At 41.7% G+C, this 16,178-nt stretch overlaps 2 protein-coding genes across 5 annotated transcripts; one reads left to right on the top strand and one right to left on the bottom strand.

Annotated features, from left to right (window-relative positions):
• Window positions 1-824: 824 nt before the first annotated feature.
• LOC6601935 (ribose-phosphate pyrophosphokinase 2) lies at window positions 825-12,028 on the bottom strand. Of its 4 annotated transcripts, none has more exons than XM_026992945.1 (9): window positions 11,852-12,028; window positions 10,786-11,011; window positions 5,715-5,898; window positions 3,450-3,473; window positions 2,552-2,650; window positions 1,446-1,570; window positions 1,173-1,371; window positions 981-1,115; window positions 825-917 (listed from the first exon to the last, which is right to left on the bottom strand). In XM_026992945.1, the coding sequence occupies exons 1-9, from the start codon at window positions 11,886-11,888 to the stop codon at window positions 825-827; spliced, it is 1,122 nt and encodes a 373-aa protein (XP_026848746.1). In that variant the 5' UTR covers window positions 11,889-12,028. The 4 variants fall into 4 exon arrangements, with proteins under 4 accessions (XP_026848746.1, XP_026848743.1, XP_026848745.1 ...); XM_026992942.1 differs by lacking the exon at window positions 3,450-3,473 and adding an exon at window positions 4,824-4,889 and having other exon boundaries at window positions 11,852-12,024; XM_026992944.1 differs by lacking the exon at window positions 3,450-3,473 and having other exon boundaries at window positions 2,552-2,663; window positions 5,716-5,898.
• Window positions 12,029-14,766: 2,738 nt separating this feature from the next.
• Window positions 14,767-16,162, top strand: LOC6601934 (ubiquitin-conjugating enzyme E2-22 kDa). The gene is made up of 3 exons (XM_002026940.2): window positions 14,767-14,996; window positions 15,263-15,415; window positions 15,482-16,162. Exons 1-3 carry the CDS (start codon window positions 14,934-14,936, stop codon window positions 15,863-15,865), a joined length of 600 nt encoding a protein of 199 aa, XP_002026976.1. The 5' UTR covers window positions 14,767-14,933; the 3' UTR covers window positions 15,866-16,162.
• Window positions 16,163-16,178: the final 16 nt, after the last annotated feature.

Here is a 16,178-nt window from a genome sequence, read left to right as displayed (position 1 = left end):
ACGCCTATCTGCTATTTTCTTGTTTTCAATTGTATTTTGTTTTCTCTTATCTTTTGTTTTTCTTAATTTTACTAGAATTTATTTTGTTGTTTTACTTTGAACTTGCAAGTTACTTTGCGTTTTCAATTTTCTTTGTTGAGTTTGTCGCTTCTCTGCTCAAAGACTTACATAGATTAAAGAATCATCCAAAATTTGTTGCACAGTGTAAAACTACAATATTCTTGTTGTGTGTGTGAGTGTTTGTGTATGTAGGGAGGTGTGTGTGTATATATATATCTTCTACAGTGTTTGTTGTTGTTTTTTTTCTTGTTTATCTATATATCTAAATTTCTCTCTAAGAGCAGGCCAATGTGTACGTACACCAAAATGGGGTTCCAAAATGGGAATTCTCTTGAGAATCGGAAAAAGGGGATTGAACAAAACTCTTAATTTACAAAAGGAAAGCAATGGAAATAGTGTACTTTTGTGGGTGTTGGTGTGTGTGTGTGTGTGTGTGTGTATGTGTGTTATATTTAGGCTCTATTCATTAGATAATTACATAATGACGTTTTTCATTCCCCTCCCCCCGGATCTACTCTGCTTTTGCTTTTGCTTTTGCTTTCAATTACATTAGTTAATCCATAAAAAATATATAACGATGATGATGGCAAAATATGTATGTTTCAAGTTGTTTTATGTTTTATGTTGTTGGTGTTGCATTTGCATTTTCTGTAGTTTAAATTGTTATTCAAGTTGGGTGGTGGTTAGATTGTTGTGGTTGTGGTTGTGGTTGTTCTGGTGTTTTGCTGCTGCTGCTGCTCTAAATTGGTGCCCTAGTCGTGGGTTTAGTATGGAACATTTGAGAAGAGATACGACACACTCTCGCCATTGTGTGTCCGTCTGACGGCCTCGGCGAACATCATCGATACATCAATGCACTGCAATGAGAAAAAAGGATAGATTAGCGAAGGCAAAAATAGGAGGCTTAGATGAGGACTCACCTGGATCTTGGGACAATCGCGCATGTGTCCATCCTGTGGTATGGTATTGGTCACAACGACCGCCTCGAAACAGGCATTGTTGATCCGCGAGATCGCCGGACCAGAGAAAATGCCATGCGTCAGTATGGCATACACCTGAAATACGGGAATACGTATGAGACGAGACCTACTACATGGAGCATAAGTGCATACCTTCGTGGCACCAGCCTCGACCAGACGATCGGCGGCATGGACAATGGTGCCGCATGTATCGGCCATATCATCGACCAGAATGGCAATCTTGTCCTTCACATCGCCCACCAACACCATCGAGGCCACCTCATTGGCCTTCTTGCGCTCCTTGTGTATCAGAGCGAACTCCACATTCAAGCGATCTGCAATCGACGTGACACTAGAGGGGAAATTCAATACCAATTATAGCAATAAATAAACCATATAAATATAAATGTGAGATGAACAGCTTACCGCTTGGCACCGCCAGCATCGGGCGAGACAATGATCGAGTTTTTCCATTCGGGAATGTTCTCTTTGATCCACTTGAGTACCGCTGGCTCGGCATAGAGATTATCAACTGGTATATCGAAGAAACCCTGGTGAAACGAGAGAAAATAAAAAATCATCAAATCATCGAGTGTTTAAATGTCAAATCAGTTTGGAATCGAAATTCCAACAAAATGTCACACATTCGTGAGCTCAATTCCTGTGAATCCAGAGATCTGCATCTGTGGCTCGAGGAGCAACGCATCGATCTAAATGCCAAGAAAAGAGTCAAGTTCTCCGATGTACTGCCGGTGGCCACAATTGCCCAGACGTTCTACCCTCGTCTGGTGGACCTGATTCACTACACTCCCTCACGGCACAGTGTGGCCAACAAGCTGCAGAACTGGAAGGTTTTCAATTTTACGGTTCTCAAGAAACTGAACATAACTCTGTCCGAACCATACATGAAGGAGCTCGCTCAAGGCCAGGTGGGAGCGATCGAGCTGCTGTTCTACGAACTCTTCGTCCGTCCGGTAAAGATAGCCAGCGGGGAAGATCGAGACTATACTACAGGAAACCCTGATCAAATCAAAACATCTTTCGGATCTGAATATGGATCCAAGACGACCCAAGAATGAGTAAGCTTAGCTCGCGGATATCCCTCAAATGGTGTTTTAATCCTTTTATACTCCTTTCCTCAGTTCCTGCCAATGCCTACATATATTTCATAAAGTTTTGTTTGGGTTTTGCAAGAAAAAACAATATTTGGGAAATTAAAAATCAAAGAAAAGCAAATTACCTTATCGCAAATGAGTTTCTGACAAATCAAATATCGATAGGGAAAAGACCTCGAAAAAATGCGACGATAACAAGAAGACTATGTACTTTGTATACACTATATTAAAGTTTTCTTGCGAACTAACTAGTTGTAATATTTGTACTACTGTATGTCTCCTCTTTGAGGTGATTGTATCTTTTATGAGCCCTAATGCCTAACGTCATAGAACAGTGGCATCTGGGCGGAAACTCGAACTTCTGCCCGTCAGGAGACATTTCTCAGTGTTCTCAGTATTTGTTCTGATTCGACTTACCTGAATCTGTGAGGCGTGTAGATCCATGGTTATGATATGATCGGCACCGGCAACGGACAGCATGTTGGCCACCAATTTGGCCGAGATGGGCGCACGACTCTGTGCATTGACCAGCGTAGGAAAAAGAGAGGCAATGGAAAGTTAACATTAGCGCAGCTAGTAAGGTGGGGCTGCCTCCTGAGCGGAGGAGGGTGTGGTGGGGCTTAGGGCTAGAGGCATTATGAGGAGAGTAAACCAATGAAAATCAAAATCGAACATGGACACACATACATATAGTATATAGTATAGTATATAGTATATAGTACACATATAAACCAACAAAGAGGCTGAACGTTCCAATGTATAATATAATTCATAGACAAAAGAGACTTTCGCTTGCGACAACACAAAGGACAAAACTATATATGTGTGTGCGGTGGTGCACCCCAAAAAAGATGAGCTGAGAGCGAAGACCACTGGATGGGATATCCACATACAAAGGATGAGAGTGCGACTTCAGTTAGAGGTAAATTGAATGATCGGTTAATTATACGGAAACGCAAGTACTTTTCTGGTTATCCCAATTTTCGGTTGTTGTTGTTGTTGTTGTTGGCATGCAAAAATACGATTACTACTTGTGATTGGAATTGGATTTGGAATAGGGTTTGCTGGGATTTGCTGGGGTTTGCTAGGGTTTGGGATATGCTTCTATTAGACGGATAAAATCATCATCGGGGGGATATCAACTCAAAGGAATCAAAACATAAAACGAACGCAACAAAGCAAAAGTCTGAAGCAATTTTATTTGTTTTCCGGGCGGGCTGCAGCAGCACTACAAAACAATTCCCGGGCGGGATAAAGAACCCATTTATCCAAACAGCAGCTGCCCTGGGCACTGGGGCAACTCACGACTACTCACAGTATATTGTTTGGCTGAAAACTCCTAAGTTTACGAGTATTTTTATCGAAATTTTGTATTGGTATTTTTTGGGTATTTTTTGTTTTTGTTTTTTGATGAAAGACAGATACAGATAGACGGAGATTATAAAAAGAAAAAGAAAAAAAGAAGAGAACATAAAAATGTCAGAATAATTAAAGAATTGAAGAATTTTAAAATTAAAATTAGCTTTTGGAAAACGGATGGGCAGGTCGGGTCGGTCGGACAGGGAAGGAGTGTCTTCTTTTCTTAGGCTTAGGATTAGTTCACAAAGATTGAAGCAATATTTTGGGGAAACGGCATTATCAATTCGTCGACTCAGTTCCATTCTACGAGCATACGCAGATCTCCATATACTATTCAGCTGAATGTCAAGAAACTCATTTTCAGTTCAATGAAATCGGCTGTGTTTATAGATTGTTTATAGATTATTGTTGTATCAGTTACAGCAATGAACAATATTTGTGCAATTCGCGAATGTAAGGACCCGGGTTCACAGGCCCGCCACCCATCCGTTGACGTCAAAAATGAATAGATTATCTGTACCGAATGGAATGGAAAAACTCAATTAAATCGAAAACAAGCCTGTTGCCAGGCACCGATAGGAGGGGATCCCAAAAGTGCAAGATCACAACAATCAACAGATCACCACCAATCCAATGATCCACCAATCCAACGATCCAACGATCCACAGCACAACACACAAATATATGTTTATTTATTACAATATGCGGATTAATTATGTATGTATGTACATTTTCATATTTGTTTAATTAAATTTTATTTAATTTTTCTTTGTTGCAATGCAGCGTTTGCCAAAAACGAGACAAAAGCCAAAATCAAACAAAAACAAAACATTGCATGGGGAGGGGGGGAAAATGTGGAAAATTTTGGTTATTTTGTTGCCAATTTAAACGATTAGTTTCTTCCGGTAAGGGATAGGTCTTTACGAGGGTGGGGTGGGGAGGTAGGTTTCTTGGGTATATTACATGCAGGCGGCAGACAAAAAGCGATTTATCTCTAGAGAAACTTGTTGTTGTTGTTGTTGTTGTTAACCCAGAGACGGCGACCCTTGTGAGAGATTCGATTCGATTCCTGTTTGTTTATTTATTTTTGTTTTTTTTTTTGGGGTGAGAGAAATGAGAGATATCTGAGAGGATGAGAGAGTTATTGCCATGGTTTATTCCTTTTAGAGTTGAACTTTTTTGTTTTGTTTTTTAGAAAAATCAATTTTCAGTTCCCATTATTGTAGTATTGTATATAGAACATAAAAATGTGAGATATAAGTAGGTGAGAGTTGGTTTTGTTTTTGTTTTTGTTTTTGTTTTGCTAGATAAAAGAAGGAAAGGTAAATACCCTAAATTTCCAATCGTAGTTTTTCTTGGCTAGTTTGTTCTCCTCTTTATCCTCACCGCCAGCCAACTTTGCGAAGAATCAGAGAGTACATCAGGAGAGAAACGGAGAAACAAAGAGAGAGAGAGAGAACACAGAGAGAAAGAGAGAGAGAGCGAGGAGAGGCAAACACACACACACACGCAGGGTGGGAAGAGACAGAGCGGGGGGCAGGTAGCGGGAGAGAGACAGGCAGAGAGAGAGCGAGAGAGCGAGCGTGTCACGGAAATATATAAAAATATATAAATTAAATATTAAATACTAAATGGAGGAGAAAATTATATAAAATATTCATCAAAAATTCACATAAAATTAATGTCAACAAATTTTCCACATTTTCCAATTACGTGCTTTTGGGATTTTTAGCTTTTGCTATTGCTATTGCTTTTGGTTTTTGGTTTTTGGTTTTGGTTTTTGGTTTTGCATTTGTTTATCCAGCTTAGCTTTCTTGCAAATATAATTCAAATTTTTTAACAAAATGCACTAGCAACATACACACACACAGATAGTATATATAGAGTGAGAGAGAGAGAGAGATACATGGAATTATAGTATCCAAATACATACAAGTATAGATATAGAAGATTATACGGATTTATACAGATATAAACAATCGAGCTAAACACTGGAAAACAATCATCGAAGGGGAAAGCATACTCTTTCTTAGCTTTTCCCTCGAAAAATTGTATCGAGTTTGATCTGTTTTTGTGTGTGCCTTAATTTTGGAAGATCTATGTTTTGGTTTATTTCATTGCACGTACTGTACATACTAGATAGTAGGTTGGTTCGTTTTTTTTTTTTGTTTTTTTTTCTGGGGAAAAGCGCAGAGCACAGATCATGTTGAGGCAAACCTACCTTATCTTTTTTGTCTTGGCGGGCATATGGAAAGCAAGGAATCACAGCTGTAACACGAGAGGCTGAGGCGATCTTGCACGCATTGATCATGATCAGCAGCTCCATCAAATTGTCGTTGATCTCCCCGGAGCCGGACTGCACGATGTAAACATCCTCGCCGCGCACCGATTCTCCAATTTCCACGCTGCAAACAAAATATAGAGTTACAGATTCAGATTCAGTTTCAGATTCTTGTTAATTTATGCGATTGGATATATCTATTGTTTGGAGCGCCGCTCGCATCTCTTGTCAAGTAATCATATTCTTCTCCCTCGACATTATGATTTATGGATAATCTAAACATGGCACTCCTCAATGGAAACCCAATACCATGTGAAACCCACAGCACAAATGGCGTATGAGTTGTTCCTTTGCCAGACGCTAACGCTGAAATTTCTGATTCGTTTATTATTTTTTTATTTTGTATACATTAGGTTTCGGGTCTACAGTTCCTTAGAAGTCTATAGATTTAATAAATGTTAATGCAATTATCGGATCTAATGTGCTAGATTGGTGTATAGATTGTGGGGAGGGGGAAGGAAGGTAATACCTTTGTACAGCCCAGTACAAGGTACAGTAGCATCTGTTCACTAATTAAACAAATTATGACAGCTGTCACAAACAAATATGAACTAAGGGTTTCTATTCTAGTATTTTATTGTATAGCGCGCCATGTTTTTCTTTGTAAGAAATACGAATAGAATGTGTTTAATATATTTAGGTATTTATTAATGTTCATAAAGCAATCAGCAATTAAGAAATCAATTTCTTTCAATAAAACAATTTTCGACCAATTCTGTTTCTCTTTCATCGTTTGTCTTCTTTTTTTTTTGGCGTTCGTTTGCTTATAGTTTTGTTGTCTTTTGTAAACCATTCCAAGGTTAATTGAATTACATGACGGGAGAATTTCCAACTACCCCATTTACCCCATCCCAAGCGCCCCCGACCCGAGTCCTAAGCCCACTCTCACGACCACTCCCCGACTATCGATTGAACGACCTGTGAAAATGTAGCCAACGAACATCATAAATCATTGGTGTCCACGTTTCGAGTTTATCGTTATCGTTACCCTATAAAACAAACTGGATCGGATCTCAATGCAATTTCAGGTCCCAATCAGGTGGCCACATGTTTATAGCGGAGAGTGTTTGGGAGATCAGGAGTTCCACAAAGAGTCATATTCTGTTCATATTCTGTTATTTGAATGTAGTGTAAATCTTTGTCTTCATTCGTACCTCTTCATACCTCTTATGTAGAGGGTAGCAATAAGGTAGCATGCTACAAAGGCTGCAAGTTTTCAAACAATAAAAAAATAAAAATAAAAAACACTGGAACATCAGCTGTTCGATTGAGTAATTATTTCACTGTGGTCCCATATCTATGCCAAATTCTCGACGCCACTCACACGTAGTACAACCTATTTCTGCCAGAGCTTATCAAACACACAGAAAATTCTATTGACCGGCTTTGTTTTTTTTTGGATGAGGATTTTCTTATCAACCGGCTGGGAGACTCTGATCCTCGGTCAGCAGGTTTTTTGTGGCTGCTAAATGCAGCGATTTCATCACCCCCTGTCCGGATGCAATTCGGCGTAAAATTAATGCATTTTTGAAGAGATTGCTCGGACGTGACTCTGTCCTAGGTCTCAGCGGCCGTGTCTGTGGCAGAGGCAAACACTTTCACCGCCATGACATTGCTGGCATGCCGGCAACATGGGACACCCGTACACACTGGGCAGGCATTGGCTGGGATACACGGGTACGTGCGGGGCACAGTCGAGGCAGCAATTGGCAGCTGGCCAAAAAGTGTCGCATTGTCCGCGTAACAGAAGCAGAAGAACCATCCATCCGCAGCAGCTGTTTTTTTGGCCGGCCGTCAAATAGAATCTGCTATATTTCATTTCATTTCGTTTTCTTTTGTTTTTTATATATGTATTTTTATCTGTTTCTTTGCCGGGCGGACGGTTGGATCAGTCAGTCTCAGGTCTGTCTGCCTGCCCTGCCCTGCCCTGCCCCTGTGATAATGTAAGCCAAAAAGCAAAGCCAAGCGAATCTCTCAGCGCCGAAGATCATACACCCTTGCCGACTGGGCAGGGGGAGAATTGAATGTTTATTAAGCTAATTATAGTTACAAGTTGTGTGTTGATTGAAAGTTGGCGGAGATGTGGACTGCGCAATGTATAGGGCGATCGTGGTGATTTTTAGCGTTGCAAACACCTGATCAAAAGTACAATGCTCTTTAAAGAGTAGGAAACGAAACACGAAGGAAAACGAAACCAAAAGAATAGAAACAATAAACTGGTTGCCACACGCAACCCCAATCTCACTCGCTCTCTCCCTCTCTGTCTCTCTAACCCACTAGGCTTATCTCAGTCCAACAGAATCAAAATCGCTTTCGCTTGGTTTGTGTTATCAGCTGGCTCTCGAAAACCACCCGGCCTCCCTGATACTTAGGATACTCGACGACCTCACAAGACAGACACGCAAATTCCTTATCGATCAAACTTTACAGTCGAAAACGGGGGTAGAGAACAGAACACAAACTAAAAGTTGCTTTGTAATTCACATTTTGGGGGCGGAGGGGCTTTTACGAAAGAAGCTTGGAAAAGTTTTGGATTGCGTGCTCTCTGGAACCTTCAAATCGACGACGAACCACTTTGGGTTCATGGAATTTGGTAATTTCCGTGGGCTTTTCCCTTACCAAAGGTCATTTCTTTTACTGGGAAGGGTATTGAGAAGTGGGGGCTGTGGTGGCATTTACCGACAGATAAACTTTTAATGCCTGAAATATTAATCACTTTATTGGATCACGTGTGACCCAAAAAAAAAAAATGAAATAAAAAACAGGAATAAGCGATTCACGCTATTCGAAAGAATTTTTTCATTATTCTGTACTATCCTATAGTTTTAGTATTGGAATTATTTTTTTTAGCTTCTGGCTCCACACACGTGTTTTATGATTTTCTTTATTCTATAATTCCTTTCCGCTCTTTTCAATTTGAATAATAGTTTAAGTGGTGTTCCGTTTTTCTAGGTTGTTATCCTCCATTATAATGGCCTGACCAAAAGAAAAAAAGAAGCCAATTTGTGTCAGTCATAATATAATAATCGTAACATTTGTACAGTGATGTCAGTGATGTCATCTGAGCGCCCTTCAATTGACTATAATCTGGACTAGAGCTTGATCTCTAGATCCCAGACGGAACAACATCATCGGCATCATCATGAGCATTATCATCAATTGCTATCAGGAATCGTAATCAAGACAAATGCAAAGGTTGACCCGTTACAACAAACAGCTAGAAATGGAGCAAGAAGAGCGCACATACATAACTGTCTCCTGATGAGAGCATAACGCGCCAGAACATGCCCGAGAAGAGAGACCACGAAAACAAAGCCGACAAGTGCAAAACAACAGCAGCAACAACCACTATGCACACACGTGGGGGTCTGACGTTTGGTGAGAGCGAGCGCCACATCGAGAGAACAGCCAAAGAGAACAGCAGCAGCAGCAGTAGCAGTAGTGGCAGCAGCAGCAGCAGCAGCGCCAATAGAAAATATGCGGGGGAGGCGCAGTCGATGTCGATGTCGACGTCGCGACGTCTGCTGACTGCTGTCAGTATCGCTCTTCTGTCGCTTTTTCTGGCCTCTCTTTGCCTGTCTCTCATTCTCCCACTCTCAGTCAGCAAACGAAAAACGTGACAGAGACGTGGTGTTGTGGTTTTCTGCTCGTAGGCTTTTGATACCCTCGATAAGGTATTTTCGTTTGCACAACAGTTTGATACTTTGTAGGTTCTATGGTATAGGTAGACTTGGTTTCATCGACGTTTTCAATGCAGGCTATCTCTGGCTCTATTCGGAATCAAGACGTGTACTAGTAAAAGCTACTGATGTATGGAAGACGCCGAGACATTACTCGGGACGATCATTCTTGAAGATGAAAGGGTATGCAATGATTCGAAACCCCGCCAGGTGCGTTGCCCTTTCTTGCTCTTTCCTTTGTGGCCCACCTTTGCATGCGTGAGTGTGTGTGCGAGTGCGAGTGCGAGCATAACAAAAACACGCACACTGTCAAACGCATATCATGTCAAAAAGCTTAGCGCGTATTATAACCTCTATTTTCGTTTTTTTTTTCTCGTTCTTCTTCTACCGCTCGCCACTAATTGTTTGCTAATGTTTCCATTTTGTCATTTTCATAAAATCTTTTTCTAAGGCTCGTTTTGATAAGGAAACGGTGGAAAAACTCTCTGGATTTTAGTTATTGTTTGTTGCACAGCTGATTGGCTGGGTGTTGGTGTGTGTGTGTGTGCGAGATAGAGAGAGAGCAAAAAGCAGAGAGGAAAGAAACAGAAAGCGTGCATGCCGCAAGTCTAGACACACACGCACACACTCGCTCACTTAAAGCAACACATACACAGCTGCTAATTTAATTAAAAATATAAAATAAATACAATTTCTTCTTTAGATCTTTTGTGGTTGGGCTGCACTTTACACTTCTTTATTTAATTTTTGGCGAAAATTGCACGCGACATTGGCAATGTTGCCGTGCCAGCCGAAAAGAATGAGAGAGAGAGAGCTTCTCACACACACTCGAAAAGGCACACTCACGCTACACACACGCGGCAGGGCCAGCCAGGAAAACGACAAAGACGGTGTACAGTCCACTTGTTAAATCAATAAAAATAAAAAGAAATCAACCAAAAAAAACTGCCACAAACTTTAAGAAAAACCATCAAGGCTTTCCACTCAAGTCGGGATCGAAACTGAGGCACATTCTTGGCCCCCGGTGAAGGGCCCCGCTCTCGAAGGCGGGCAACCTTCAGCGAATGTCAAGGACCACTGGGCACTGGATAGCCTCTAGCACATGTCTCTCACGAGACACAATTTTTCTTAGCATTCAATTAGCACTTGGTATACATACGCCCGCAGGACTTTTTCACCTGGGATCGGTTCACTTTTTGTTTTTTAAGTTTTCACTTTTTTGGGATTTAATCATTTTTTTGCAACGAAAAAAAAAAATATTTAAGTCTTACCAGGTTTCCAAATTGCTAAACTTCTTGGTGACCACCTTGCCGAGATCGATGCCCAGGCGATCGACGATGCGCTGGGCCAGGTCCGGATGCGAGGTGCCCGAAAACACTTTAATGTTCGGCATTCTGGAGTGGATTAAATTTAGACAACCAGCCTGTTTCTCCAAATTGTCTCGGATCAAACTTCTAGCGCGTATCGGATTAGCAGAACGTACTGGCATCACACAATCTACGAGTAGAAGTTTTTATTATAAATTTTTTTTGCAAAAGCAGAGCGCCATCGGGCAGCGACGTCGCCGCCCCATCTGTGAAGGTGCATGGTTGTGTTTGTGTGGAGCAGAGAGTGAGAAAGAGCGCCAGAAGCGCTTGTAAGAGAACAGCGGCGCATGTAAGCATCAGAACCTAAAATGCGCTCTCTCACACTTACGACAGTTTTTCATTCATATATTGCAACGCCAGCGTCGGAAGCAGCAGCGTAAAAGCTTACCGCGTGAGTGTATGTGTGTGTGTGAGAGCGACAAAACTCGAAAGCCACCCCAAGCTCGGCCATGTGATTTTTTGACGTGTGCTCTTCCCGCGTTAGAGCTGGAAAAGAATCGATGTTTGCGTGGATCTAATCGATTGAGTAGCAGTCGATGTTTTTTTTAGATTATTGGTAATTTGTTTATTTCCAAAATTTTTATTTAAAAAGAATTAATTAATTTGAGCCAAAATAAATTGTTTCTAGCAATTTTAGTTGCTCCTTAACTTCCAAAATTGATCCCCCATCCTTCTTTTTTTGCTCTGATCTATTACTGCTCTGATATTTCTACGGTTTTTAACACTGCGTCCTCGCAAACAAACCAAAAATTCTGGCAATAATGAGAGTCCTCTTTAAAACTCTCTCTTTCGCACAGCATGAGCATAAAAAATATGCTGGCATGCCAACAGGCGCGCGCCAAAAAGCTCTCCTCACGGCGGCCAACGAACAGCTGTTCGTTGCATGTCCCCGAAGTGGCCATGCAATTTACACACACAGTCACACGCGGTATATTAGAAGGATATTGGCTAGATATGTATATTTACGCACCATTTGTCTCGGGTTCGGAGCATTTCTTATCTGACATACTGTACCCAGGAGTCGAAATTCTGCTCGTGTCTCGTTTGTGAGGTAAGCGGCGACTGAAACACCGTTTTGTTGTGCCAGTCCCACAACAAGTCGTACGCAGGTCGGTCTCTCTCTCTATCTCTCTGCCGGATAGACAGCTGTTTGTCTAGTTAATGCAATATTTCCAAGAAACTTGGAGATTGGGCGGCAGCAGACGCAGCACCTGAGCGCAGCAGCGGCAGCGAGCGAGAAAATGGAACTGAGCGCTGTACAACATGGCGTATGCGTCCATCACACATACACAGGGGAAAGCACAGGGATGAAGAGAGCCAAAGAGAGTGTGTGACAAAGGATGATGCGCAGTTGAATGCAGAAGCGAAGCTTTCCATTTGTGCCAGCACAACTTTTGTGTGCTTTCACTCTCTTTCTCTTGCTCACGGCCAGCTGTTTTATAGTAAACGGAGGGCGGGAATCTGTTGTTTTGGATACTATATGTAGGTATGTACCTCATGTTGCACTTGAGATTGAAAGAAATTTTAAATATTCTGGGCCAATCCAACCCACTAAAGCTCTATGGGTTAATCTTGTTTTTGCGATCAATCATACGCCCCCATCCACATCTCCTCTACCTGACACTGTCTCGCTTGGCCGAGTACAGTCTATCCATCAATGGGGGGCTCGTCTTGCTGTTGTTGTACAACTGTACTTGAGATGCTGTACATGAACAGAAGAATGCCAGATCAGCGATTTGTCAAATGCTTTGCGTGTCTAAATATAAATGAACTAAAGCTAAATGCTGACGCACTCTCCACAGTATTATCCCTGAGGCTGACGCAAATGGCCGTTCCAAATGCTAAACAAAGCGAGGCGCCGCAAATAGTGGATGTGGATGCGCCCGAAACCACGTGCCGCATTTCGAGACGCACGTTTTTCCACGAAGACAAGAAAAAACTCAACACTCAGGCCCAAACAAACAGGCAGACACAGATAGGACAGATATTGAGACATTACTTACTTGAAACATGTGCAGAGGCAATTAGGGTCGCAATTACTGGTTCACGCAAAAAAAAATATTTATTGTTTTATGATAAACACACTATTGAGATGGTCACTGGGGAGGTTGCTTTCTGTTCTCTATTCCCACAAAATGCAGCCGATTCTCCGAAAATGCAAAAGCTAAATGAATCCGAGCTGATGGTGTCAGCAGAAAGAGGCAACCAGCGGGAGCGAGCGAAGTTTTGAAGTTTTGGTGTGGACAGAGAGAGAGAGAGAGAGAGAGAGACCGACCACGGAACCAGATAACGCTTTAGGGGAGAGAGAGAAACCGCAGGAAAGAGAGCCGGCGTATGTACATATGCTATCTTTTTGCTGTTTGTATCGGTCATTCCAACACGTGTGCTCCCAGCAAACAATTTCTGTTGGAGAGCTCCCATCGGCTGCTCGTCCTGATGCGTGAAGTGCCTGCTGGGTTATTCTCGATCCGAGTTGTTGCTTCGTTGGCTGGCTCCACAACTTCCATACACACGCGCTTTTTTGGACACGTTTTGGGAGCTTTGTTTGTTCCCGGGCAAAACGTGAACGGAACCCAAAGGGGAATTAATAAATTCAAGGTTAGTCGTTCCGGATATACCCTTTATGTAGGTCGACTATACTATATACTCTCACTGCATTGACACTGATCGACAGAGATGGCTGACCCCATACATTAGACAAACGGTAGATAGGAGCACAACTACCTTTGAGCCTTATATACCCCAAATATGTAGCATAAACATGAGCTCGTGTAGCATAATTAGTGATATTTCTATTCTTTCAGACTGTTGCCAAGGCGTAGGCCTCTCGCCTGAGAAGTACAAAACTTAGATTTGTTTATAAGAGGCAAAACGGGTTTCGTATTTCAGACAGACCGCATACAAGGCAGGTACGTAATGAAACCATCTTGCTAAGGTTATAAGAATAAGTTGTGCTCTGTGCTCAAGATCAGAGACGCCATGGAAAATAACCTTAGCTCTGTACCAATGGAAGGCTGCGGCTGATCGAATTGAAGGTATTTCTGTGGAGTGGAGGTTTTTTGCCCCGAATACGAAACAAGTTCGATAAGAAAACTATTTTTGAGTGGGTTGCAAATATCATTGTAAGCCAAATTCAAAAAAAAAAACTACTTTACTTTGTCCAGCTTTAATGTTACCCAATTAAAATTGTATACCTAAAATATATGTACATACACATATGCTATTATTATTTCATGGAGATTATTCGACGCATTTTGCATTGTGCATATGCATTTCTTAAGTTTTGGGTTCAATATTCTACTTAACAGAATTACAAATGTACCAAGATATGGTTATCCAAAGCCTAAATTGTTAATAGAATCTAGCAATGAACAAGTCTTGATATTTTGTTTAAAGGCATTTTTTAGTAGCTTAGAAATAATTTATGGCAGATAAGGTATAATATAAACCAACAATATCTATCACAGAAGCAATGCAACCAGAATTGAGCAAAAGGAAAATCAAATGAGACAGAATTTGTACTTAAAGATGCTATGAATGAATTTTATGATTGTGTGGTGGAGACTCTATTGGAGGAAGTCAATTTTTTTTTTCAATTTTATGCCGGAAAATGGTATTTTGAGTATAGTTGTGATTGTTACTTTGAAAAAAACGCCAATAAGTTTCGCTTATCACACAAAAATACCGATATGTTTTTCAAGCTATCCCTGTGCATCGATAAGTAGAATATGAAAAGTCGCGGGGTATTCCTGGTCTAAAATCCTATCGGACAAACATATATCGATACGTTTTTATATCGATACAACTATATATCAATTTAACATCAAAAAGACAGAATAATAGAGTCAAAAATCAGTTGAAAAACATTTAGCAATTCACATATTTTTCTTTGTCGTGTGTTGTGTGTTGCTAGTACATATTACAGAAATTACTAACCAGATTACCAAATATCAGTCGGAAAGCGGAGCCAGGCGTATTTTACGCAACTAAACTTGGAGCAATTGCAGATATTGCAGAAGCAACAACAAGAACTATAGAACCACACAACCATCATGGCGAATATGGCTGTATCACGCATTAAGCGCGAATTCAAGGAAGTTATGCGCAGCGAGGAGGTAAGTAGAAGCGATCAGGATGTGGCCATGTGATGGCCAGAGACTTACCCGTATGGCCAGCGTCACCACTGCCAGCGGCAGTGGCTGAGGTGGAAGCAGCATCGGACTTTGTTTCCATTTTTGGCGCGCGACAGTATTGTGGGTTCTTGGGGTTTCTGCTTCTTGTCCAGTTCTTGGGAACGTGCGGCGAGTGTGGAGAATCAGTACTAATACGGGCAAGCAATAATATAACTTTCCAAATAATTTCGTATCATTCTCTTTGACAGATCGTGCAGTGCTCTATAAAAATTGAACTTGTCAATGACAGTTGGACAGAGCTTCGCGGCGAAATAGCTGGCCCCCCCGACACGCCCTACGAGGGGGGGAAGTTCATACTGGAAATTAAAGTGCCCGAGACATATCCCTTCAATCCGCCTAAGGTGGGTATCCCTAGCGCAGCACTAAAACAAAGGTAGATGGCTAAAACAAACTGTATCTTGTCGCAGGTTCGGTTTATCACACGCATTTGGCACCCGAACATTTCGTCTGTGACTGGAGCCATTTGCCTGGACATACTAAAGGACAACTGGGCAGCGGCGATGACGCTGCGCACTGTGTTGCTGTCCCTGCAGGCCTTGCTGGCCGCTGCCGAACCGGATGATCCACAGGACGCCGTGGTGGCATACCAGTTTAAGGACAAGTATGATCTGTTTCTGCTTACTGCCAAGCACTGGACCAATGCATACGCAGGCGGTCCCCACACCTTTCCCGATTGTGATTCAAAAATCCAACGTCTCAGGGATATGGGCGTGGACGAGCATGATGCGCGCGGCGTCCTCTCCAAAGAGAACTGGAACTTGGAAAAGGCCACGGAGTGCCTGTTCAGTTAGCTTGCTAAGAACAGAGTAGTAACACATCAACAATAGCCACACCTCCCGGAAATACCACTAAATTCAAGCCGCCGTCACAACCGATTCGATTATGATTATTTATGCAAAATTTGGGATTATCAGCACAGACAGCAGAAGTGCTAGCAGCACGAAGGAGACATGAGATCCGTTTTTCAATTTGCAATATGCTTTACAACATCAAAATTTCCGGCCCCACTCGCACACACACATATATATTGTGTAAGTGGGCTATTTGGTTTAAAGTACGCATAAACATTTCATGATGACTTATTTAAATGATTGTGTTTTGATT

Source organism: Drosophila persimilis, unplaced genomic scaffold (genome assembly GCF_003286085.1).
Source record: "Drosophila persimilis strain 14011-0111.01,24,50 unplaced genomic scaffold, DperRS2 tig00000798-arrow-arrow-pilon, whole genome shotgun sequence".
Classification (NCBI taxonomy): Eukaryota; Metazoa; Arthropoda; class Insecta; order Diptera; family Drosophilidae; genus Drosophila; species Drosophila persimilis.
The sequence above is the reverse complement of the archived record's forward strand: the minus strand, read 5'-3'. Positions and strand labels throughout refer to the sequence as shown.